Genomic DNA, 27888 nt, shown 5'->3' with positions numbered 1-27888 from the left:
AGCGTCTCTGACAGGAAGTCAGTATACATAACCCTGTGGCCTGCAAGCCTGTGAGTGTGAATGTGGAAAATGCATTGAATTCAAGGAAATAACATTGCCCCTCGGGTTTTGCTCACTTTCTCTCTTGACCTCTTCTTTCAGAATGTACACTTATTACTTAGATACAAAATTTGTGAAGGGAAAAACATGAGCAATCTCTGTTTTCCCTTTAGGCCTGGCTGTTGTGCAAAGCATGGCCTTGCTGAGGCTTATAAAACCTCCATTGATTTCCCTGATGAAACCCTGTCGTTCATCAAATCCCACCCCCTGATGGACTCTGCAGTGCCACCCATTGCTGACGAGCCCTGGTTCACAAAGACTCGGGTCAGGTAAGGTTAGATTGTGAAGGAAACAGTGGTCCACTCCCGTTATACATGTTCCCTTCCTGTCGGTCCCCTCCTCTGACTTGCCACCCCTGCTCCTTAGGTACAGATTGACGGCCATTGCTGTTGACCATTCTGCCGGACCCTCCCAGAACCACACAGTCATCTTTGTTGGCTCTGAAGCTGGCATGGTACTTAAAGTTTTGGCAAAGACTGGTCCTTTCTCTTTGAATGACAGTATATTACTGGAAGAGATTGAAGCATACAACCATGCAAAGTAGGTATATTTTACGAGAACGCTTTTCAGCATTGCTCAAGAATTTCCTGTATATATTTTGCTAGTCATTTCCTTTCAGCCCTCTAAATTAGCAGTGGTTTAGCATATTAGGGTTTGGGTTTTTTGTTAGTTTTTTTTTTTCCTTCACTGAAACAAACCCTGGCTTTGCTGTTTTCCTGAACCCACTAGGGCAAGGAGGGTGAACAGTTGATGAGTCTAAAAATAATCCAGCCTTTGTTTTTCACCTGTGGAAATGAGAACATTTTAGCACCACCCCTCTTACCTTGCAGATATATTTCAGGATGCTGCATTCCAGCAGACAGTTGGTTCTCCACACACACACACTCACACAATCTCAAACACACAAATAATGCAATTCTAGTCATGCGTTTTCTTTCAGTCACTGCTGCAAAAGATTATTTGGATCATTGGGAAAAAAAAAATAAACAAAAAAAATAGCTAGAGAAATGAAACAAAGGTGACTAAGGAGAGATCCAGAAACATCCAGCATGGGAATGCATTAAAACATTATCCTTTGCCTTCTCTATAGTCCAACATGGCCTTCACAGATGCATTTCCCTTAGACGATCAGAACAGGAAAGCAATCTTTTAAAAACTCTTTGCCCAGCCTGAAATTTAACCAACCATGTAGATAAGGAGAAGATGAATCACATAATTATTACTTCCCAAACTACTTACTTGCCTGGTTTGCAATTGAGATATTCCTCAAGACCACCCCAGCTCTCTGTAATTGCAGAAACCAAACCACCCGTGCCTTCTATAGTTCATGCGGCTTTTGGCTGATTAAACTTATGGCTTCAAAATGTATTCCCACAAAACAGGTGTAATGCTGAGAATGAGGAGGACAGAAGGGTCATCTCATTACAGTTGGATAAAGATCACCACGCTTTATATGTGGCCTTCTCTAGTTGTGTTATTCGAATCCCCCTCAGTCGCTGTGAGCGTTATGGATCATGTAAAAAGTAAGCTGATATTTCTTTACTTACCCCGGGTCTTGCAGCATCAAGGCTTTTGATGACAACAAAATCCAAGTTACATTCTGTTGGTTTTATACAGGTCTTGTATTGCATCTCGTGACCCGTACTGTGGATGGTTAAGCCAGGGAGCCTGTGGCAGGGTGACCCCAGGGATGCTGTAAGTATATATTGTCACAGCAGGATGAGCTCTCCCCCCCGGGGTTTCTAGAAAAGTTTCAATAACTCTGCACCTTTATTTTCTTCTTCTCCTCCTCCTCCTCCCCCTTCCCCTCCAATTCCTTCACCTCCTCTCCTTCCCCCTCCCCCTTCTCTTCCTCCTCCTCCTCCTCTCCCCTGGTAGAAATAAAAACCAAAACCTGGTATTGTGAGAAGAGAAGGAAGATTGTACACAGAATAATATCTAAGGAAGAGGGATGAAGAGAAAAAAATATTTTCTACTCTCTTACACATTCTGGTTACCAAACTTTTAATAGGAATACTAATTTTAGCAAGTTATGTTGCCATGTCCCTGTCTTCTCTCTGCCCATTCTTCTTTTAATTGGTCTGTATTCTTGGTTCTACTTTGGTTGTCATTTGTGTTCCTATGAAGGCTGTTAACTGAAGACTTCTTTGCTTTCCATAACCGCAGTGCTGGAGGATACGAACAAGACACAGAATATGGCAACACGGCCCATCTTGGCGACTGCCATGGTAAGACAGAATCTTCCATTCCCTCCTGGCTCTTCTTTTGGACCACCTTTGCACGTGAACATTATTTTACAATCAGCCTTTTTAATGACTCGGGACACATACCACCTAGCATTTAACTTAAACTTCGCAAAAGCTGAGCTGTTTGGTCATGGGGATACATTAGAGAAGAACCTTGCTTTTCTTTTTTTTTTTTCCTTCACCATTGACAATTTCCTAGGAAATCTAGAGAGAGGTAGTCTAACCAGTAGGTTAATCTTTTAATTTGTAGTCTTTTCTTTGGATTTTTTTAGTTATTTGGCATTTATAAATTTTTGCTTTCTTTTGGTTACTTTTTACTGATTACTTGTTCCTTTAATTCTTTTAGAAATTTTGCCTACTTCAACTACACCAGATTACAAAATATTTGGCGGTCCAACATCTGGTTAGTTTTTTTTAATTTTTTTGAATTAACAACCTTTTCTTTCTTTGAGTTCAGCATTTTCAGCCCCTTCTTCCCTCCTTTTGCGCAGTTTGGCAGTCGTTCATTTTTCTGCTTTGACTCATAATCCCACTGATGGTACCGAAAGACTTTTTCTTACTCAGCACTTCACCCCTGTGTAGCATGTTAACAGTTCATCATTGACCGAGACACATCCTTTAAGAACATCAAATGGATTAACATAGACTGCATCCCAGCTGCACGCACGTCCACCAGGCTTTTTTCTTTCTCACGCCCTGCATCGTGAATGCTCCCTCTGGCCATCTATGTTTAATGGATGGCAGAATTTCATTATTTTCCCCTTCTCCCCTCACCTTTCCTAAGACCTAGTGGCCAAATACGCATTTCCAAAAAATGTGTATTTACAAGTCATAGAGATTTTTTGAATGGTTTGTGATGATCGTGGGAATCTTGGAATGTCATGGTCTCAGTGGTGTGCAAAAGGCTTCAGACAAATGAAGCTGGTTTCTGATGTATTGAGATGCTTGATGGGCTCCCCACGCCCCTCTCCCTTTCTCTTCCTGTATCTGTTTTGGAATCGTCATCTGTGACCTTTGCACCAGTCTGAATCAGGGACGCTGACGTTTTAGCCTAAGAGCACATATGCTTGCAATTTGAGGAAAAATCAACTTGGCTAAAATTAGCAACAAACATGCTGACAGGTTAGCGTAATGCTGGCCCTGTTGCTACTTCTAAGACCCACGGGCAGTTTCCTTCCTCGGTGGGGAGGGAAGGAAAGGAGGACATATCTTATGTCTCAGAATATCCTTATGCAGCTTGTAAATTCCTTTTCTTTTGCACGAACTGCTGCTAACTCTTTGGCAAAAGGTCCCCAGGCGTTTTGGAGGGCACGGGGAAGGTTCCTCCTTTGCTTCACTGCCTTATCATGGAGCGGTCCTCAGAGGAGTGACTGATCTCCAAATGGGCTGGAGGCACGTGGTAAAGCGGGACATCCTCCCAGGCACTACAGGTTTATGAGGTACACATTCAAGGTTTCACACAGACCTCATCAGGTATTTTCTGATGATGTTACATCACCACTTACCCAGTGAAGGAGACGGTCTCTACCATCTATGAAAGTGCTTTCAAAAATATTCACAAAAAGAAATGAAATGAGGTTCTCTTACAAAAGGCTGAGGAAACAGCAATCAACCTGGGCTGGGATTTGTATTTCCTTGTCCATGCGCGTTATTAATAACCATAAGGGCTTTCAGGGAGGAACATTTTGAATTTGTTTAATTTTGAAATCTGCTTCCTGTTTTTTATTGTTGATTGCTACTTGTTATTCTTCCCTTGGAAGAAAGGGATTTGGTACAGTCTCCACAAATGGGTTTTTGTGAAATCCTAGAACCACTTACGTTTAAGTGAAATCCTAAGAGTCACTTAAACTTTACTGAAAACTGCAACAGACCAGTCAGAAAAATCTGCTGACACAACCCGTGTTAATAAAAATCTGTTTGCCACCACAGACATGGAGGTATCTTCATCTTCTGTTACCACAATGGCAAGTATCCCAGAAATTACACCTAAAGTGATTGATTCCTGGAAACCTAAACTGACGAGCTCCCGGAAATTTGTAGCTCAAGATGACCCAAACACTTCTGATTTTACTGATCCTTTATCAGGTATCCTTAAGGGTAAGGCCTCACCAGGAACCTCATCTTAAACTGAGTGGAAACCTGATTCCTGATTTCTCTGAGGCATGTGTGGACCTAGGGTTCTCCAGGTTGAACCCAAATGAAGTTGCTGGTGTTAGCTCACCTTCCACTAGTTGCAGGCACTTAGGTTTTCTGTGATAATAGCTGAGTACGTTCCTTAAAAGATGAAAGCGGTGGAAAGCTGTTAAAGAAAGGACTGCTGAAACAGCCACTCAGACAATCTAATCTGTGTCGGTTCCTGTCTGAAGAAGCTGAGAGTCTGTTGGATATCAGAGATTTCCAAGGGTCAGCCCAGCAATGTCAGAAAACCAAACTCATTAATTGCAAATATACAGATTAATGCCTGGTATCAGATATTTTGTCTTCTCTTGCCTTTGTTTAGCTTCAAATCAAAATGCAATTTGGAAAGGATATGTGAAGCACTAAGTAGCTTGAATGCCACAAGCAATACAACATAACAGAGTATTTGTCCATAACTATCATTTTCAGCCCATAATAGAAACAGTTATAAAATAGCTGTCTGTGGAGCTAGCTCATTAGATATATTATTCCGGAAAAAAAAAAAAAATCTATTCTTTTGTGCTTGCTAAACTGTGGTATCAGGTTTCCAATCAGTTTTTATGGCAGTACATTATCATTTATGATTTACATCTGTTGATTTTGATTTTATATGTTTTTGTTGTAAACAATTTTATAATCATTCTTCTTCCTGCTCTGTTTTCTTTAGTAATAACCATTTCTTTCTACTTTTCTTTCTTTGTCTTCCATAATGCCACTGAATCCATAATCCTGAATATGATTAGAAGCAACTAAAATTCAAAGGCCTTAGCACTAACCTAAAGCAACAGGATCTTCAAAATCACTCTGACCCACCTTACTGGGATAGCTGTGTTTATTGCATGTAACAGACTTGGATACCTCTTAAACTAACATTTCTTTGATTGACTGTTAGATGTCTGTGGTTGCACTGAAAATTCCAATAATTACAAACTAACTCACTATTCTTCTTCTAGGTCTAAGTTAAATATTTCTCAAATATCTCAAGATGATTGAATGATATTGCTTAACTAATGCATAGAATATTTCCTTAGAATGTCCGGATTTGTTAAATAGCAGGCAATTCAGGAGCGCTTCACCCCAGGAGGGAATGAAAACAAAAATCAAAGCAGGAATGAAAGTCCGTATTTGTAGCCAACAATGGACACACAGATGTTTTTAGTCTGTGGGCAAATTGTGCATGGTGTTTTTTTGTTTTGTTTTAATTCTAGTGAAGTTAGCAAAATTGTATTAGCATAATTATATTGGCATAGTATATTTTTATACCAATTCATACATTTCCCTAATCCCCAGCACCCTTCAATACTGACTTATGAATTAGTAGAAAATCATGAGACAAACCAGTTCTTGAGTTTCAAATTGACTCATTAGGAAATAGACACTTTCTAACTCCAATTTTTAGGCTGAAACTCTCAAAATTTCTACTGACATCTGGCAACAGTTTAAGAGGGATGGGGAAAAAAGTCAGACAAATATGGATCACTGGGAGATTAGAATTACAATGGCATTTACAGCAAATGTGTATTTTTCTGGGAATCCTGTGGTGATTGAGGAAAAAAAAAAACAAAACAGGGAAGTTGGGAGCCTACCTGACCCTCCAAGTTAAGCATATGGACCATGTGAAGGTAGTGTCGGCTCAGTGGTTAATATTGTTTTTAAAAATCACCCATCCAACTTGCATCCTCTGTGTCCTTTGCAGGTGTGCGGTGGGAAGTCCAGTCTGGAGAGTCCAACCAGATGGTCCACATGAATGTCCTCATCACCTGTGTCTTTGCGGCTTTTGTTTTGGGTGCATTCATTGCAGGTGTGGCCGTGTACTGCTATCGTGACATGTATGTTCGGAAATCCAGGAAGATCCATAAAGATGCAGAGTCTGCCCAGTCATGCACAGACTCCAGCGGAAGTTTTGCCAAACTGAATGGTCTCTTTGACAGCCCCGTCAAGGAATATCAACAGAATATCGATTCTCCCAAACTGTATAGTAATCTGCTGACCGGTCGGAAAGAGCTGCCACCCGGTGGAGATACCAAATCCATGGGAATGGACCATCGAGGCCAACCTCCAGAGCTGGCTGCCCTCCCCACGCCTGAGTCTACACCTGTGCTGCACCAGAAGACCCTGCAGGCCATGAAGAGCCACTCAGACAAGGCCCATGGCCATGGGGCTTCGAGGAAAGAACCGCCCCAGTTCTTCCCTTCGAGTCCTCCTCCCCATTCCCCATTAAGTCACGGGCATATCCCCAGTGCCATCGTTCTTCCTAATGCTACCCATGACTACAACACATCTTTCTCAAACTCCAATGCTCACAAAGCTGAAAAGAAGCTTCAAAACATTGACCACCCTCTCACAAAGTCATCCAGCAAAAGAGATCACCGGCGTTCTGTGGATTCCAGAAATACCCTCAATGATCTCCTGAAGCATCTAAATGACCCAAACAGTAACCCCAAAGCCATCATGGGAGACATCCAAATGGCCCACCAGACCCTGATGCTGGATCCCATGGGAACGATGTCCGAGGTCCCACCGAAGGTCCCTAATAGGGAGGCATCGCTGTACTCTCCCCCTTCCACTCTCCCCAGGAACAGCCCAACCAAGCGAGTGGATGTCCCCACCACTCCTGGAGTTCCAATGACTTCTCTGGAAAGACAAAGGGGCTACCACAAAAATTCCTCCCAGAGGCACTCTATATCCGCCATGCCTAAAAACTTAAGTTCACCAAACGGTGTTTTGTTATCCAGACAGCCTAGTATTAACCGTGGAGGATACATGCCCACCCCCACCGGGGCGAAGGTAGACTATATTCAGGGAACACCAGTGAGTGTTCACCTGCAGCCTTCCCTCTCCAGACAGAGCAGCTATACCAGTAATGGCACCCTGCCCAGGACGGGACTAAAGAGGACACCGTCCTTAAAACCTGATGTGCCACCAAAGCCTTCCTTTGTTCCTCAAGCCACGTCTGTCAGACCACTGAACAAATACACTTACTAGGTCTCCAGTGTGCTAATCAACCCCGTGTGGCTTTATTCTGTACATGTTGTCGAGAGGATACTGTTGTAAGGTACCTTAAGGCAAGAGACTCGCCTGTATTTTAAGAGAACCAAGCGGCCAAAGAAACTCTTTCTAACTTTGGCGACAGCAGAACTTGCCACATGTAGCTCCTGCAGCAAGGCTTCTGAGTACTTGCCTGAAAACAAAGGAAGGTGCTGGTCAGTCCATTTCTTTTGTTTGAAGCTGGAGAGATGCGTGGTTCTGCGGGGCTACCTTAACCAGTATGAAGAGCTGACACAGTACTCAGAAGAACCTGTAAGCAAATACTTGAAAATGGGTTCAATTTAGACTGCCATTATGTGTGGTCTTCCCATTAAATGTGAACATTTTAATATGTATGCATTCACCTTGCCTCTTGCACAAATGTCAAAAAAGGTGGTAATGTCACAAAGAAACACACTTAAACGTTACCAAGCAATTTGCTAAAAATTCAATCTCTGACCCAAACTGTAGCATTTTTTTCTATGTGTGGCATTTTTTTCATGCCACCAACAAACTGAGTTGCGAGTGTGTGTGTGTATATGTGTGTGCATGTGTGTTCTGTACCCACTAGGATTTGTTTAGGTGCCCATTGCATCTTTTTTGTGGTATGGGGTTGTTTACACTGAGCATGACTGAACAAGAGACAATAATTTATTCCCACAGCAGTCCATTGGGTTCGGCTTTGAGAAAGGAATAAAGTCAAGGCTCATTTGACCATCAGAGTGATGAACTTGACTTAAGTAGTATCCAATGCCAGAATGTAAGCGTTCTAATTAATTTTGTGCTGCTATTCATTAAAACTTCTATTACAGTCTTGCCAGCTTAGGGAGATAGACATGTTAAGAGGTGTCCTTGATTTATCCACCAGTATTCTTTAGTAAAATTTACCTGTCCACTGTGAATCCAAGCCTAGGTCACGCTACTTAACCTTGGACACACTAATAAGGTTTTATTTTGATTGTGTTTGGTTTTTCCCATGTAGTAAAATTCCTCCTCCTAAAACTCCTCCTGGCCCCAAGGTAAGCAAACACACAAAATTGATAAAAGAAAGAAATATCAAAGAAATTGTAATTGGCTAACAGAAACGGTCTGTGAAAACCTAACAGTGGTGCAATCATGTGGTCTATGTCTTGTTATGTGAGAATTTCCTCCTAGGTCATGCAGGTAATGATGATAATACTGTAAATATTCCATGTGAGTTTACCTGAATCTGTGCATTTTGTGCCTTATTCATGAGAACAATAGAAGTACTAAAATATTGTCAAGTGTTTTCAGTAGAGCACATCATTTGCTGAGTGCCAGTTGTAAATGTTTTTCAGCCAGCACCTGAAAAGACTTTTGAGAAATCATCAAAACAATCTAGAACGATTAATTGTAAAGCAATCCGCCCGAATAGCAGCATTACATCCTTTGCCATGATAAACATTCCACTCCCGCTTTCCTAAGGATGAAACAGTGATAATGTGAAGTCAAATGAGGTTTCTTGGGTAATGTGACACCTGTGGAAACCATAGAGTCATTTGTATGTAGTTTTGCAGAAACCACTTACAGCTGATGATGTGCAACCCGATGATTGTTTCAGGTAATATGCTGCACACGACACAGTTGTTTATTGAACCTAATCTAGAAAGTACCAAGGCAGAGGAATGCTTCTGCCTTATTCAAGCAAATAAGTTCAACTGATTTCTTGTGATAACATATTACTTGGGGGATTATGGTTTGCAGAAGACCAGAACATTTTTATACAGAATGTAGAACACTGATACAGTTACTCTTTTACTTTGAGAATATTGTTTTGTAAAGAACATGATTCCCTGAGATCTCTGGGAGCTCAAAAACTAAAACTTCTGTTCTTGAAACACTTCAGCTTTGCAACTAAAATATTACAGATTAATAATGAATTAAACCAACCAATGATAAACACTACTCAGTCCACCAACTACAAACCTGTGTTTGAATTCCCCTTACCAATATTAATCCCAGCGTGTGTAAAACAGAACAGTAACTATATGTGAACCCAGATAACATTTTGTAACATTGTGCTGCCTTGTACTTTGTAATGTGAGTTCTATCAGTATTTATGTTGAAATTTCTAACATGAAATCTAGTCTCTATCCTGTTAATTTAATTTTTAAATGCTTTATCCATTTGTGCAAAGGTAAACACAGATTGTATCTTTTTTAATGATACGGCATAAAAAGTAACCCTAAAGTGAAGTGGCTCTATACTGTTTATAGAGTACTTTAACATGTATAGATATCTTGTAAACTTGTATTGTGGATGTGTAAATAATATGTACTTTGGGTTTTTAACACCGCATGTAAAGTCAAAATAAAATATTCAAATCATTATATCTTGCCTCTTGATATTGATAAAGTTTATAAGCTATCATATTTTTAAAATATTTTAAGCCAATCAACACAAACAAGAGTTTCTTTAAAACGCTATCAAAATATTCTTTTCTGGAATATTTGCCATCTGGTCATGGGTACACCACCATTCTTTTGTTGGAAGGTTGATACTGATGGGTAGTAGAGTCCCTGAAAAAAATGAGCAGCAGTTCAGAAAGCCAAATGAACTGTACTGCATCAATAGTCAAATGCTCCAGGCAGACCTATGAATTGTATTCCTACCTGAATTTTTTTATATCATTTTAGCTCAAAATTATAGCTGGCAAACAAGATTCCTGTGAAACTCTTGCAATTTAGTATGTCACATTTCTCAATTCCATTGTTTTAATTGGACAGAATTAATATTAGACAATTTCTTCCCCATATATAGAATTGGAAGATAAAAATATGCTTCCATTTGGCTCTTCCCTTAAGCATGTAACCAGTTGGTGGCTGCTGTCATTACCTCTTCTGGATGTTGAGGTTGGCGAGCCGCTCTTGAGAGGGACAATGGAAGTGTTTACCGTGGTCTCTGCCCTCTTGGTTCTAGCTGCTGCTCCTAGCCAAAGCTTGTCTGCACCTTCTGTATGGTCATATTTCTTTTTAAGGAACCCAGCAGCATCTTTCCAAAAATTGCTGTATTCCTGTCTCAAACCTTTCTCTCCTACATGGTGTCAAATAATTGGTGGAATTGGGTTTCAGTATAAGTTCCATGGTATCAGGAGTCCTTTTTCAATACTATCATAGCATGCTCTAGTCTGGAGATATGAGGAAGAATTTGCAGGAATTCCTTCGTGAGAGGAAAATATTGGTGGAAGCTATTTCATAGCTACCAACTCTACAGCTCTGTGTGTAGCAAGGCAGTGCCAAGTTCATGGAGCCTGACCTTGGCATTCCATACCCCCGCCCCACTGTTGGAAGGAAATCTGTCAGCCTGTACCCCATTCTAGTGCTGAAAATGGTGGAAGGTGTCTCCCAGCGCCCTGACTTGCAGAACTCAATTTGTACCTCATAGAGTTTGGACAAATGAATGAGGAGACAATTAAGTAAAATGTATCCTCAACTTTGTTTCTTCCTGGATGATCTTTCACTTACATCATCTAGTTCTATTAAGTTGGAATTTGTTGTACCTTATAGCTAGTATACCAATTTTCCTAGATTCAGTGAATTTTTTTCTTCTCAAAACTACATTTTTCTCTTAACCTTTATAGAAGTTCTTAGCCTTTTAAGATCATGGACATCACAAAGAATTTAATGAATGTTGTAGACTGAAAGTTGATTCTACTTTCCTTTTCAGGGGATTTAGAGACTCCTGAAGCACCAGCTATGAATCCTCAATGAATACTACCTTTTGAGTATTTTCTGTAATGCTCAGATCCCATTTGAGGGAAGTGGGGTTAGAGAACTTGGAGCTTTTCATAGGGAAGACTATAAAACCAGTATAGAGTAAAGGCACAAGAAAAATGAATTAACCAGGATGCTTGTGCTGTGGTTCCAGAAATTCCCTGGGCATTCAGATTATTCTGGGAAATAGCAATCTTGAATCTAGATGGAACACTTGAAATGCAGGTACAGGGCTAAAGAAGAAAAGACATCTCCCATGCAAGGCAGTGGCATGATGGCCTGGATTTGGCCTGGTACCAGGAGGACTTGACTTCCCGCCATTTGAGAAAGACCAACTTTCTGGCTTCCTCTCTCAGCTTGTCTCCCTCATCTTCCTTGTCAGAGGAGGGCAAAGAACATGGGGTCCAAAACAGTCCTGAGGCTGGGACTAGGGAGCTGGGTTGTAATCCTGGCTTCATCACTCATCTAGTAATTTGGGGGCACTGTATCTCTCTCAAGTTTGGTTTTCTCAGTTTTGAAAGATTATAGTTCAACATCCATTCTTCTGATGGGTCTATGGTGTGATCCTCTGTCAACTCTGTAATTCCATTGCCTATTTTATGAATGATATACTTAAATATTACTTTTTCAATAGCTTGGTTAATGGGCTTTTTATGGATGTGTGAGGTCTGCTAGATACCATATATATGGGAGATTAGCAACTAAATAAGACATGATAAACAATGTACTTTAAGACATTTGGCTTGGGTTTATATTTGATGTTTACCCCCTATGCATACATAACATGCAAAGCATTTAAATCTCTGTCAATGTTGCAATGATATGATGCCATAAACTAAGAGAAAATGGACCTATAAGAAAATCAAATTTTAATTCATTTTAATCCACGAATTAACTGGAATTCACATATAAAGGAAAATAACATATCTCTAGCCTCTGTCCCCAGGATGTAATTCTTTTTCAAAATTAGATATTGGATACTGGTTGATAAATCTCTTCATAACATGCACTTTTGTACATATTTGGCTTTGATGCTGGGTTTGGGTGAATGAATGCATGAAAAAGTAGAGTTTGTTACATTGCTCTGTTACTTGTGAACCTCAATTTGTATGAGATGGACCTACCCAATGCTTCTGTAAAGATTTGACTTGAGGCCAGTTTGACTAGCTGTATGAGGAAGGATTTGTCAGTGTAGACCAGTCCTGTCCAATGGAACTTTCTATGCCGATAGAAGTATTCTGTATCTGGGCTATCCAATATGGTAGCCACTAGTATATCTGGCTACTGAGCACTTGAAATGTGTGCAATGCCACTGAGCTACTATATTGGACAGCACGGGTCTAAAAAGCTCCTGCTCCTGTTGGCACAACTGTCAAGGGTCAGACTGTTGCTCTGAATGCAGCAATTAGTGCAATATTTAATTCTGGTTAAAAGATGAGGAGTGCCTAATGCATTTTATGCAGCTACCATTTTGCATCACACAGATCTGGGTTCATAATTGATCACTCAGTCAATCAATGGTTTATGGATTAGTTTGAAGCTTTATTTAGAAACTATAAGAAGCATATTAATTGGCCCTTGAGAGAGTCAGCACTTGGCTTCTCTTAGGGTTTCCTGGTACTTTTTGAGCCCTATGCAGTTAACGCTCAACATACTTTTTGTTGGAAAGAGATAAGATTTGCTATCTCCATTTGCAAGGCAGAGAAATTGAGGTTAGTGGGGCTGTGACAGCTGTGGAAATAAAGATGGTGGCTAATTAACATCTTCTCACACTTGTGTCCTGTCCACAAACTAAGCCATGTCATGCACAGCCTGAAAGAGAATATCAGTGTTCCATCAGGAAGGATGGCCTCACTCTGACACTTCAAGTATAATGAGGAGAAATAAACAAGGCAGGAAATTGCAGTATCTAAGGGTACATGCCAAACATCGAGTGAAAGATGAAACACTCAGTGAGCTCAGTCACATGCTGGGCCATCGTAATAAACACGCCAAATCAATTATTTGAAAAAAATCCCATGGTTTAAGTTGATTTGGTCTAGGCTGAAAGCAAGCAGAGGATGCATTCAGAGATGTTTAAAGGAGCTAACCTGATGTGTCCAAATTGTACCCATCTAAGTTTCTGGGCATCCTGCCAGATCTACACCTGTGGACGTCAGAGTCGCTGAAGAGAATTCACTTTACTTTTTATTTTGGAATTTCTTCATATTGAGTCGAGGATGCCTATCGGGTGTCAGATACAGTTGTAATTGTCCCACAGCTCCCAGAAGTTAGGGACTTTTATCTTAAAGGAGAAAGTTTTCTGATAATTTGAACTGCATAGAGTAAGGCAGAATATGCACAACAGATGTCTGCTGTAGGAACAAATCTTATGACTGCCCCATAGTCTTTTATCTAAAGTCATGGGGCAGAGCTTGGTGAAACATTTGCAACTATTAATGCCAACAAGCATAGTAAAAGCATATACTCCTGTCTACCATTTGCAAATCAATATCCCAAATAAGAGGATTATGGAATTCTTTAACCATTCTCAAAGGAGCGTTCCCTGGCTCCTGGGGACAGCTTTAGAAAGTGTAAGAAGGAAATTTTAAAACCTCTGAGCATTTGGGATGTGCATTAGACTCCAAGTTCACTGACATCTCAGGTTGAGGGACAGGGTCATTCATTTGGCCAGGCAAGCTGGATGTTTGTTGGTCATTGGTGTAACTGGGCAAAATTGAGATCAAAACTTAAGATTCAATCTGATTTGATGATAACCTCTTCAGCTGCCCAAGTAAAGGCTGCTGCTAAATAATTCCATCTGATTTCTCAGACTTAATAAGCTATCATTTTTCAATTACATTTGCAACCCATCTCCACAGAGGTGGAAATCCTTGAACTCATGATGTTTGATAGCTTTACTTAAATATTTATCATAAAAATTTTAAATGAAAATAACAGAATCGTAAGTAGAAAGCAATAGAATTCAAATTATTTTAAATTTATATACACACACACACACACACATATATACATATATATACACACACATATAGAATGGAGTCTGGAAAGAGACATAAAAAATATTAAAACCTGGTTATAATCATTAAACCAAATATATCATTTTATAATGTACTTCACTCAAATAAATATTTTTTAAAAGTCTTTATAAGCTTTGACTCTAAAGTTGTCTTTAAAAAGAAAAAGAAAAAAAAAAAATCCTGGGCCTGTAGCCCTTGACTTTGTTTAGTTATCTAGTCTCAAGAAAAGAGGAAGTCTCCGTTCACTACAGAAACAAACTCCCAAAAGCTTTTTATTTAGCCAAAAGGGGAATGTCAGTCATTACCATTGACCTTGACCTCCACCTCCTTTGGTTTCTAAAGCATCTAAACAAAGAGTATGATTTACTTTTTATCTGGAAATACCGGGACTAACCTGATGCAATATGGAAGCTGTGAAAATAACAAAGGCAGAAAAGGAGCTTCCTTGGGACAAAACTATAACCGGGCAGTGCTGACAGGGCAGCCACTGCTCAGAGTGTAAGTGGCTGAGAGTTCAGGACAGGGATTGCGAATGGAAGTAGTTGTCTCAGCCTCGTCTTCTCCATGTACCAAAGGGCAACGACACAGAGAACCCCATTTTCTCCTTTGTCTTCTCTTCTCTGGATTTGTGAATAACAGAAAGCAAGGAAGCAGATGAATAGAGAGCAGGTAGCTTTGAGGACAATGAGATTTTTTATGGTAATGACGACCTGTGAAAAGAAAGAATAATTAGTAGAGCAAATTCCTCTCCTCTAAGACAGCGTGCCAGTTAAGGCTGTCAGGAAGGACACGCCCCTTTCCAAAATTCCCTGCCTTTTCTCCTCTCTCCCCACCTCCCTGCTTTCAAAGTGAATTCTCTTAATTTAACAAGTCTTCTCTTTGAAGAAGTGACTTTGCCCCTTCTCTCTGTTATGGCTACGGGCCACCTTAAAGACATTAAGTAAGTCTGGGGATAATTTTAACCAGTATAATCAGCCAAAATGGAATTCAGCCTCTAAGTTGGCATTTAGGGTCTTACCTGTATGTCAACATATCTTTTTACTGGTGTTTCCACTGTTCTAACTCATACCAAGGGTGTCAATAACAAGAACAATTGAATAGGAATCTGCTCATTCCCTGAAATGAGTTGAGGATGTGAAGGGAGAATGAAGCCACCAAAGAGAATCACCCCTTATTTTGACAAAATCTAAACCAGTCGTTCAACTGGACATGTGCCTCTTGGTTTTAGATTAGTCCCCTATTGCCAGGGATGGTGAGGTATTTCTAGACCAAGAGTGCTTTCCTCATCTTTACCTACAAAATTTCTCCAACTGAATGATTTTAATTTCTAAAGACATTTGTCCCCAATCAGGTATCCGAGGGCACACTAAAAACACAGTGATTACCACTTTTTGAGATTACTAGTACCTTGGGTCTCACACATATTTGATTAGAATCTGGTTACGTCCTGGAATGACACAATAACTGCATCATGCCAAGCTAAAGGTAGTCCAGAGTCACAATTTTGTTGCAGTGCTTTTCGAATGGTTTTGTGTCTTTTCTGGTGATCTTATCTTTTGCTTCTTTTCTTCTATCTTTTACCCAGACACTAGTATATTTATGAAGTCATTTAGAAGAAATATAACTAGAAGAATTCAGGTTAACAATGCTTGACAGAAATCTATGAGGTAATCCCTGTAAAAATTTGTCTGACAACTGTTTGGTTTTGTTCACATATGTTTAAAATATAGAAAAAAAATGCATAGCTCTTAAAAGCAAACAACCACAACACAACAGAACAAAGCAAAGCAAAAATCCTCAGCAGAATGGTTGAGTTCTAGAGCTGTGTGAAGCAACTCCCTTCGGTGTAGGACTAAACACTGAAAAAGAAGGCAGTCTGGAAAGAGTGAATGCCTCTCCAGCCTGCAAAAAAAAAAACTTCCTACCATTTGGGTAGCAAAAGTCATGGAGATAAGTGGCAAGTTTGGAAATGCAAACTATCAATCCAAGGTCTCACATTCCTCTCGAGAAAGAATGCAGCTTCCAGCAGCTTAAGAGGGACAAAGTTAATTACAAGCTTTCCTTATGAAAGTATAAGGGGAATGGAAGATCTTAAAAGCTAAATGGATACATCAGGAGACACCAAAATTTCTGTACTAAGTTTGAGCAACTGGGTGAAAGACAGAGGAGTACTTGCGGAACATTTTGTTTCATAACCGTGTTGTTCTGACAAGGCAAACAACAAAGTATGAGTCTAGAAAGCTCCAGACTCGGTTTTAATTGGGCTCCTTGATAAAAGTTGAAGGAAGTAGAAAGTAGAGTTGAGTGGAAAGGAAAATTGGAAAAAAAGTTAGGCATCCGATAGATAGCATTTAAAGATTAGTAACCAAGGGAACTATGTATTTGTATACTTGACTTGAAAGGATTGCCATAATACGTTATCTGGTAATATATACTACATGATCCTATTATGGTAAATAAAACAGTGATCACCAGCACCACCACCCCCACAAAAATCACATAAGTATATACATTTTTTAATGATTTACATAAGCATTGAGAAAACTATGGAAGGATAATACCAGGTTTTGTTATTGGGGTAAAAAACAGTAAGCCCAATCTGTAATAACAACAATAACAATGTGAAAGGGAGAATGACCACAATAAAGACCACGTATAATATAATCCCATTCACATAAATATATATCTACATATACGTATATATGTGTGTCTTTTTATAAGCATAAGGATATGCATGAAAGAATGGACACGGCTGAACATCTACCCAGTAGCCACCCACCCACCTGCTGGGAGAGCTCATTTCTCACTATAAAGGTTGAATGCCAAATGCTTCTTTTTCCAGTCTGATAATGACAGTGCAGAAACGTGACCCAATTCTGGCCAGTAGAACCTGAGCAAAAGCCTTGGAGGGCTTTGGGAAAGGTTTTCTTCTCTGGTAAAATTGAATACATGCTTTGGGTTGTTGTGAGAGGCATGTAATGTATGAATCGGCAGCCTCCATCTCAGTCCCATGAGGGTAATCTGGGAGAAAAGCCCACATGCTGAAGATGAAAGAACAAAGACATGGAAAGCAGGCAAGTCCTTGAAGGCCATGTAGAGCTGCTGGACCAACCACCTTTGAAGTCCCCCATATCTGGATTTTCTATCAAGGGGAAGATTTTCTTTTTGTCCCATTCCTGGTCAGGTATTCTGTTTCTTGCAGCTAATAACTCCGTCTGATAGAATAACCAACTTGATCCACGTGGTTATGTCACTGTGGAGGATGATGGAGCCTGGTGTGGCAGAAATCTTTCTCTGTCATCTATCTGTCCATATATAAATTGCTTTATATTAGTGGTTCTCAATCACGGCTGAATATTGGAATCACCTAGGGAGCTTTTTAAAACTACTGATGCCTGGGCCACATCCCAGAACAATTAAATCAATTAAATCAAGACTCTGGGGTGGGCCCAAGTATAGGGATTTTTAAATTGCCTTCCACAAGATTCTGATGCACAGCCGGAGTTGAAATCCCCTGATCTATATACTGTCTTTCCTATGTGTCGTAAAAATATTAGTGAGTAGTGAGTGCATTTGCGATCTATTGCTATGAAATCAATTATATGTATTAGTTTTCTATTGCTGCACAGCAAATTACCACACACTTCTAGGCTTGTAACAGCACTTATGTATTAGCTCACAGTTCTATTGGTCAGGAATCAGGGCAAGCTGAATTAGGTTCCCTGCTTAGGGTCTCATGAGGCTTAAATCAAGGTTTTGGTTGGACTAGGTTCTTATCTGGAGACCAGGGGGAAGAATCTGCTTCCAGCTTATTCAGGCTATTGATGGAATTCAGTTTCTTGTGGTTCTAGTACTGAAATCTCAATTTCCAAGCTGGCTGTCAGGTAGGAGTCACTGTCATTCCTAGAGACTGCTCATATTCCTTGCTGCCTGTCTCCCTCCATTTTTAAACCAGCAAGGGTACATCAAATCATTTCAATTCTTCGAATCGCTATGAATTTCCCTTTTACTACTGGCTGAAAGCAACTGCTTTTAAAGTGCTTGTCTGAGCACTCTTCATTTTCTTGTCAGGCCAAACATGATCATCTCCATATATTAAGTTCCATTTGCTTTGGCGTTCATTACATCTGCCAAATCCCTTTAAAGCATTTCCCACTTTTGTATCTGATTGAATAACCAGGAGACTGCAGTCTTAGGCAGCCATCTTTAGGATTTTGTCTACCATAATATCCCAAAATGGTATGGCTGACCACAGGAGACATTTATTTTCTCACAACTCTGGGCAGGGCTCAGTTGGGGCAGCTGTCGCTGCTCTATACGTGTTGGCTGGGCCCACTTGTGTATTCAGCAGTGAGTTGGTAGGGTTGGCTACAAGACTGGCTGGTCCTTGATCACTTCACTCACAAACTGCAGACCTCAGCTGGGATGTCTGGGACAGCTGGACCTACATAGTCACACAGTCTTTCTTTTTCTATGTGATTTCTCATCCTCCAGGAGGTTAGCTGGGCTGGTTCCAAGGTGCAGGGCTCCAAGAAGATGAGAGTAGAAGCTCCAAGGTCTCCTTAATGTAAGGCTTGGAACTCACATGAAATCAATTCTGCCATAATGTTTTGGTCAAAGCAAGTCACAAGGCCAGTCCACATTCAACGGACTCCACTTCTTGATGGAAGGAGTTGTAAACAATGTGCAGCCATATAACCTAGTGAGTCATTAATATTTATGATGATATGTTAACAAAGTGATGTTTGGGTGGTTTAAGAGGTATAAAAAGTACAAGCAGATGGACCTCAGTTACCCTCAGCTACAGCCCAACATATTTCAGTTAACTCTTTGAAAATCCTAAATGGTTGACCAACATAATATATTAAGATGTGCCCATCGGTGCCAGCTACTCACATAACAAAAACAAACAAAATATCTGCCTCTACAAGTCTGGCCTTGCAGATCTTAGAGAGGCTAGAAAATCATGCAATTTTGAGGTCTATCACTTTAAAAGGCCCTGGTATCAATGAATTCTCTTTCCCAGAGGGTTGTTAAAATGAGGGGCAGGAGCATTTCTCTCTCTTCATTTGAGGATAGTTTCATTTGCCAGTAAGAATATGAGAGTTCTTTATGGCTTTGTGCTTTACTGAAATGATAAATTATTGAGCACACTTAGCTTATACTAGTCTCTTGAGAACTCATCATCTTCTAAAACCATACAACATCCTTAGACTATGTGAGATGGGTAAAGTATATTTATATTTAATAAACAATAGAGTAAATGCAGTCATATGTAAGTTTGAACTAAAAAGTCCTTTGTTTGCCGAAGTTTCCAATGTCATCTTTTTAAAGCAACAAAAACTCACACATACAACTTCACACCACTGTAATTGACCTTCCTCTACACAAGCGTCAGAATTATCTTTCTAAAACACAGGCTTGATTACTAAATCATTCCCTTTCTGCTTAAAAAGTTTCAATTCCCTATAGCAAAAATAATAAACAATAAGGCCCAGCCACCTTAGTCTTGTATACAAGGTCCTTCCCAGCATGGACTCAATGATAGCACTTCATTATCACCCTTCATTTCCCTAAATCATGCTTGGAGGACCAGGGTTGTTCACTCAGTGATTTAGCTATTCATTCGTTCAAACAAATATGCTTTGTGGGCCTATTATGGATTCTATCATCCAGGGATCTCTGGAGAGTAGAACCGACAGGAAATATATATTTATAAAATATGCATTCATAACATTAATACATATGTAAATACTAAGATATTTATAATAGGAATTGGACCCATGGAGATTGGCAAGTCTGGTCCATAGAGCAGGCCTCAAGTTGGAAACTCAATGAGGGTGATGTTCAATTACCCAGGAGAAACTACAAGTTGGAATCTTTAATGAAGATGATGTTGAAGTCCCCAGGACAAGCTGGCTAGGTGAAGTAGAGATAGAAATTTTTCCTTCTGACTGCTGGAGCCCTCAATTCTTACTTTACAGCCTCCAACGGGTTGTATGAGGATACTCCCCTCATTGCTGAGGGCAATTTCTTTTGTTGATTGTAGATGCAGTCAGCTGTAGATGCAAGCAACTGACTAATGATGAAACACTGTGCCAGTTTGGACACATTATGTCCCCCCAAAAGCCATATTCTTCAATGCAATCTTGTGGGGGCAAAGTTATTAATCTTTTTGAGGTGTGACCTCTTCATTGAATGTTTCCATGGAGATTTGACCTCGCCCATTCGGGGTAGGTCTTGATTAGTTTACTGGACTCCTTTAAAGGGAGCTCACACAGAGTGAAGAGAGGACAAACCACCTCAAGAGATGCTTACTGATGCTTTTGAGATGCTAGCCAGAGTTTGCTCTGGAGAAGCTAAGAGAGGACAAAATGCCCCAGAGCAGCTGAAGGAGATTTTGGAGAATGCTTGGGAGCTAACAGAGATGCTCAGAGATGCTTGGAATTGTGGACAGAAGGACGTTTGGAGATGCTAAGCTAAGGATGTACAGGAGCTGAGAGAGGAGCTGAAACACAGCCTGGGACCAGCAGCTGCCAACCATGTGCCTTCCCAGCTGACAGAGGTGTTCCAGATGCCATAGGCCATTCTTCAGTGAAGGTATCCTCTTGTTGATGCCTTAGTTTGGACACTTTTATGGCCTTAGGAGTGTAAGTTTTATAACCAAATAAGCCCTCTTTATAAAAGCCAATCTATTTCTGGTATTTTGTGTAACAGCAGCATTAGCAAACCAGAACAAACATCATCTACAAAATACCCTCACAGCAACAATCAAGCCAGTGCTTGCTTGACCAAATAATAGGACTCCATAACCTAACCAAGTTGACACATGAAATTAACCATCTCATGGACCATGTATAGTCTTCTGATTGCTAGAGATTCACAACTAAACGAAATATCTTTTTTCCCTTCAGTGTGGTCATAGCTTACTGGGAGAGGAAGAAAGGTAATAAATGTCAGAGTACACAAATGTGATAAATATGATAGTTCCCCAATCAAGATGCCCTTTTGCAAGCATTTATTCATCCAACATACATTTACTGAGTCCTAGTACTGGCTGAGCAATGTTTAAGGACCTAGAGAAACCAGTGTGAATGAGCTGAGCATAAATTTTCCCCTGTAATTGGACTTAAATAGTGAAAGGAGAAACCAAAAACAAAAACCCAGCAAACCCAGGACAGCTTACCTATCTATTCTTTAGTAGAGCTGTCCTGTGCAGAAGAGCCTTTAGTCTGGGTAACTGTGCAACATGTTGGAAAGTACTGCTGCCCTGTAGCCAATGAGAAAGTACTTGACTCAAGTACAAGCCAGGTTGTGAGCATGGGTTGAGTTGTGACATAAATAAGTTGTTCAGTGAAATTGGTGGTGGCAGACATAACCTCTGGTCTTTGTCTAAAGGACAAAAGACAAGCTATCATTCTCTAAAAGCTGTCTCCCTTCTGCTTTCCCATGTTTTCTGCTTCTGGTTCTTGGAAATGAGAAGAGAGGCAGAAGATTGGATTAAAGGAATAAAGTAAATAGCTTTTGCTCTTAGGGTCATTTTGTTTCTTTTTCCCCCTCATTTATCAAGGAATCCCTGGGAACCGTTGTAGAGCTTGGGAAATCTGGACTTTGCCTGCTTTTCTGGCATCCACAGATCCCCATCTTATACCCATTTGTCCTTACATCCAAATTGTCAGAACAGAGGACAACTGAAAGAGGAAAAAGAAAGTCAACAAAAGAGGGAGAGAAAAGGTACAGATTAAGAGAAGAAAAAAGAACAGCAAGAGGGATTGGAAAGATTTATAGAGATGACAAAATCTGAATTCCCTTTGTGTGTCACAGGCTCTAGTCAAACCAAGCTTCCTGTTTTCTGTGTGTGCAGTGTTTTCCCATCACCACCCACTGGCTTGTTCCACTCTCTCTGCTTGAAATGGCCTTCTGCTCAACCCTGCTATATGTCTGAATCCTGTCTTTCCTTGAAGGTCCAGGCCACCTCCTCTGATCTGTTTGCTGGAAGTAATCTGGCCACTCAGAACTCTTTAGTCTTTATCAGAACACCTTATCATTTTTTCCATTGCAATCAAATTACATGCATATATGTCACATCCCATTCTTGACGATAAGCCTTTTGGTAGCAGATGCCTTATCTAGTTCATTTTTATAATCCGCATAGCATCTAACCTAACTCTGCACATAACAGACACTCAAAAGCGTCAGTACAGCTGCCTGAACCACACAGCATTTTTAGTCTCCAAACACCACTGACCACACTCCGCTTTCTCCTTCAGGTTTAAAGTTGGTAAGAGTTGTCTGCCTTTATTACACTCCCCTGTCTGGTTTCCCTACCTTGGCGACAGTTTTGTAATTCCTGTATTAAACTCTATTCAATTATCCTAATTTGAGCATGTTGTCAGTTTACTGCTAGGACCCAGACTGATACACTGTCATGTCAATGACAACAATAACAGCTACTGTTTGTTGAACCACCTTCTCCTTTGTCTTCACAATAAACTAAGAGCTAGGTACTTTTAACCTAAATTTTCTCTGGAAAGATTCGGTGAGTTTAAGTAATTTATATAGAATTGAACAGCTTGTAGGTCTCAATTAAAATTTTTTCTCACAGAGGACTTTCCTTCTTAAAATCATCCCTGCCTCCCAACCTCCACAGGCACTTTTTATTCCCCTTCCTAATACTTACCACTATCAGATGTTCTCTTATTTCAGAGTGTCTTATCTGTCTGTCTTCTCCAACCCAGTCTATGCAGAGACAGGACGTGGTCTCATTCACACCTCTATCCTCTGGAGCATAGTCGGCCTGATATTTAGCAAATATGTGTTGAATAAATTAATGAATGAATGAAATTCTCCTTCTTCAGGCCTGTGCTCGTCCCTCTGCATTATTCTGCCTCTCATAATAGCCTGGGATCATTTCCTCCCCATTCCCAACAGGAGCTTCAAATCCAGAATTTAGACTATTAAACTCTTATTGGTATCAACTATTTGAACCAAACAGAGGAAGTGCCGAAAATGGTTGTTATATTTTAAGAGGACAGGGATGAGCCAAGGAAAAGCAAAAGTTCAAACGCTTTGATAGAGAGAGCTCTAACAAATGGAAAGAGACAAGCTGAAATTCTCCGGGGCTAAAGCTGTGCTCAGACCTGCTTGTGGATGCTTAATAAGAAGCAGTGCCCATGAATCATTCTCTGGGTTGCCATTTAAGATTTGGGGCCCTCCGGTACCCACAAACTAATGCAAACACTTCAAAGATTGTCAACGTAACTGTACCTTAAAAAAACAACAAAGTAAAAATAGTCATAATTAAATAAATAACCCTTATAAAAGTTCAAAAACCAACACCCCGCTCTTTTGAAAAAGCAATTACTAAAAATGTAGTATGTAGAGTATATCCTGTAAATACTATAAAATCTATTCCCTTTTGGAAAAAAATTTCAGCATCCTTGTCTAAATTTATTCCCTGTAACTATAGTACACACCTACACAATTTCACATTTAAAAGATTTTTAAATTTCAAATTTAAAAGATTTCAAATTCATGTGTTCCTTCCCTACATACATACAAGAAGTCATTTTCCACAAAAACCCATTTTGGACTTAAAATATTCTTGGCAACTTCTCATTCCATAAACCACTCTCTCTGCATGGAACTAGTTCCCACCTGCTGAATGACTATATAAATTCTTGTTCTGGGCTTTTTCTATTGAGAAAGGACAGGATTAATTTAAACTCTCATTTCTCCATTTGTGTTCCCCGTTCTCCACTTTGAATTTCCCATGGATATCATTGTAAGGGCATTCCTGGGAGCTTTCCAAAAAGTAGGTAGCTCTCCAGGTCGTAAGTCCCTGGAGCAGGGAATATAGTACAGTGCGCTTGGCACATTAATAGTACTCAAAATATTGTCTGTCTGGCTCGCTGGCTGCCTGGCTGAACCTGGACTTTCTCAAGAGGGTAAATAATCCATTCCCTTCAAGTTGCTTTCTTTCCATAGAAATGAAGCTATTGCCCCCATAGCAGTCTCCATAGTTTTGAGACTAAGTTAACTGGGGAGATACAAGGATCCATTGCTCCTTAAAAACTGTTGCTGAGTGAATGCAGAAAGAATCTTAAAGCCCCTGGCATTGGCATAAACCAGAATAGGTATCATGAGCACACAGGTGACAACCTGGGACAGGAACATGAAGACAGACTCCCTTTCTGGCTTTCCACAACTAGAATAATGACGCCAATCACTGCTTAGGGTTGAAAATGAAAACCTCACCTGTGTAAGTTGTCAGCTGACTATTTAGCAAACCTAGTTAATTCCTAAAAGTGCTGTTTTTATTCTTCTCAGATAATTTCTTTGTTTCTAAAATCCTTATAAATTCCATAAATATATTACTCCACTGAAAATCCTTGAAATCAGTGGGGTGTCCCCTGACTATATCGTCATCAATTCTGGAAGTAAGAAAATCCATGCAGCATACGTCCAGAGAAGGACTATGGTGTCTGTGCACCACCATGACTATGAGGAAACAACCTGAGAAGGGCCACATCCCCCTAAGGCTAACTGGAATTTTCAGTGACTATAGTCTTAGCCCATCTGAGTCAGCAGCCCTGTGGCCATGCCCAGGCCTCCAGGGTGGTTTTAAATGGGCCAGCTTCCACAGCATCTGCATAAATATTGTGAATTGTCAAAGTGATTTACCATTCCCTGAATCAATCTCACTTTTCTATTTCGGGCTGTCCTCTTGGACACATTCTTTCAAAACAAATTCTATCATGATTTTGAAATGAATGAGTTTTATGACCCGGTTGCTGTTTCAAACAAAAGTTACAAAAGGGTGGCGGAGGAGGGGGGAGAATATTGCATAGGATGTTGAACTGAAGGGGTTTTGAAGTTGCTGCTATTTTGTAGCTGTTTTGTTGTTTTTAAACAATGCAATATGGTTTCGGTCTAAGTGCACAGGACTGGGGTGCATGAGATGGATCTAGTCTGGTCTTTGTTGCATGAGTTTGAAGCCTCAGTTTCCAGAGTAACAGGAGGTTGCATCTGCTAGCTGTAACATCCATTTCAAATGTTTGCCTTTGTGATCATTTATGCAGGTGAGTACCACACTCGGGAATCAATCTGCCTGAGGTTGCATCACAGTCTCTGCCACTTATTAGCTTCTAAGCTATGTGAATTTGTCCTCCTCCCAAAAATAACTGCCCTCAGTTTCTTCTTCTGTTAAACGGGGACAATAATAAAAATACATACATACATATATGCCTCTGAGAGGGGTTGGGGAATTTTATGAGTTTCTACTACGAGGTGTTTAGGCAGTGTTATACTAAGTACTCCATACATATTAGTTACTAATATGCTGATGGGGATGCTAATGCTGATGTCTTCACCGAGGAAAATGAAACAAAAATTTCTCAATGTGAAGGAGAAACGCAGGTCCAGTGATTGCGTGAGCATACATGTAGACATGAGCCTAAGTAGTGTGGTCTTTGTGGAGGGATTTAAGTTTTATGATAAATAAATGATGGACATGTGAATGCCCTTGAAACTCTGCAAACGCTTTCACAAATGTGAACCTCTTCCCAGTAAAATCACTTTTTTCTGGGTAAACAAGGCAGGCCCCATCCAGTGGAAGCACTCCAAGTTAAGCCTCTTTTTTTTTGCGTGTGATAGGAGTCTGAAATAAGCATTTCAATTAGATTCATTAAGACAGTTATTACTTGGTAATTGAACAGCAACAGATTGCAAAGGAACACATTGAGGTCTAATAAGTATGTAGGAGAGAAATCGTCTCCTTCTGTAATTCCATCAGCTATAAACCAGTGTAATTAGATTCTTACTAACACATTCAAATTGAAGGGAATGTTGAGGCATATAATTGGCACTTAGGAAGATACCTGCATTACGTTAGGGTGCTTTCCATTTGCATACTTATTAAATGTCAGTTTAAGCTGTTAAATAATTGAGACTAGTGGACAGTAGGAGGTCAAGTGGTTAAGCAAGAATTAAATTCTTAAACATATTAATAAATTAGGATCAGATATAATTTAAAATGTAAAATGCAACTTTATTGTGCCCATAACTTTGCACCAATTGCCCATAATATTTCAATGCCTTGCATGAACATACTGAAGGCTCTGAATCAATTTTCCCAAGTATTATAGATTCATTCATTCATTTATTCATTCATTCATTTGTAATCATCCTTTGAGCAACTATTAGTTGCAAAGGAACAAATTTGCCACCAATTTTATAATGAAGTTATACAAGAAAAATCCATAGTTGATAACACAAGCAAAGTATGCTGGGAGAGTCAAAAAGGAAAAAAATCAAATTCTTTTCATGTTCTTTCTTTTTGGTGGGACACAACACTCTTTAGGATTTCAATTTCCTACTGATGATATAACTAGATACTTGCCCTATCTCAAATCAAATTACAAACATCAGAGGCAGACCCTTACTCTTTATTGTTTCTGATACAAAAAGATTACCAGCTGCTATGTGTATAGCAAGTTACAATAAATGTTTTAACATCTTAGATAACTTTTTGTAATGAAAATGTATTCATTTTTAGAGAACTTACATTTAATGCCATTATATTAATAAATAACCAAAATTTGGGGAATCCAAGTTGTCTTTTGTTGAACCCAATCATAAAAAAAATATAATTTCTTTTTAAATACAAGAGACTACCCAAATCCAGTTCCCCAGACAATGCATAGAGAAATACAGGAAAACAAAAACTAGTATTACTGCACATGTATGATTGTTTTGGATGGTTCAGACTCTGTTTTTAAGTCACAAGTCTCACTTGATTGATGGCTGGTGTCAGAAAGTGCCACTTTTTTTTCAAAAGCCCCTAAGAGGCAGAGAACAGTCAACAACTTCCCCCCACCCCACCCCAAAAAGTGCGTGTGTGCGTGGACCAAAAAGCAGGACTAGAACATATCTGTGCTCAATGTGTTTCTAATGAAGAAACTGCTGGAATGTGTACAAACTGCTAACAGTTACCATTGTTTGCTGCATTTTCCCTTCTCCTCTCTTTTTTAACTGCCTACTTATCTAGGAGGGGATAGAGAAGAAGAGAAATGTCTTCTCTATTCTGGCACCATTTTGATTTTACTGTCAAAGCCCTGGTGAAACCACTACCTTATATTTATAAATCCAAGTCCTTATCTGGCAGACTAACCTCTCCCCTCTCCCTTTCTGTCAGATACCATTGTCCCCCCTCGTCTTTCATGCACACTATCACAAGCCTGCATCTGACACTACCCTTTTCTCCCTGTCACGAAGAAATGGATGTCACTAAGCCCTGTCACTTTTCCTCTGCAACATCTCTAAAGCTCCATCTTAGCTCTCCATGTCTCTAAAAACTTTACCCATGTTTTATCCTGTGTGAAGACATAAAACAGGCTTATGTGCCAACTAGAGGGATTTATCTTGAATATAAGGAAGAATTTCTTGACCACGAAACATTTGAAAATGATCCTGAGAGAGTCTGTTGTGATGTTTTAAGAATGACAGACTCACCTTGGAGAGGAATCGTTTTAAATTTCCTGAAAGCCAACTTTACTCATCTGCTTATTTGGGTCATTCTTCTCC

At 39.9% G+C, this 27888-nt stretch overlaps 1 protein-coding gene across 9 annotated transcripts in view; it reads left to right on the top strand.

The window, feature by feature from the left end:
* The window catches only part of SEMA6D (semaphorin 6D), a 614253-nt gene extending 604352 nt beyond the window's left edge, over positions 1–9901 (top strand). For 5 of the 9 annotated variants that reach the window (XM_037834069.1, XM_037834068.1, XM_037834071.1 and 2 more), the window contains 8 exons: positions 213–368; positions 466–639; positions 1482–1622; positions 1717–1794; positions 2266–2327; positions 2692–2748; positions 4275–4442; positions 6220–9901. In XM_037834069.1, coding sequence (XP_037689997.1) covers positions 213–368; positions 466–639; positions 1482–1622; positions 1717–1794; positions 2266–2327; positions 2692–2748; positions 4275–4442; positions 6220–7508 — 2125 coding nt within the window. In that variant the 3' untranslated portion in view covers positions 7509–9901. The remainder of the gene's footprint in view (positions 1–212; positions 369–465; positions 640–1481; positions 1623–1716; positions 1795–2265; positions 2328–2691; positions 2749–4274; positions 4443–6219) is intronic. The other 4 variants (XM_037834073.1, XM_037834074.1, XM_037834075.1 and 1 more) reach the window with 4 other exon arrangements.
* Positions 9902–27888: the final 17987 nt, after the last annotated feature.

The sequence above is a fragment of the Choloepus didactylus genome, chromosome 4 (genome assembly GCF_015220235.1).
Source record: "Choloepus didactylus isolate mChoDid1 chromosome 4, mChoDid1.pri, whole genome shotgun sequence".
Taxonomy (NCBI): Eukaryota; Metazoa; Chordata; class Mammalia; order Pilosa; family Megalonychidae; genus Choloepus; species Choloepus didactylus.
The sequence above is the reverse complement of the archived record's forward strand: the minus strand, read 5'-3'. Positions and strand labels throughout refer to the sequence as shown.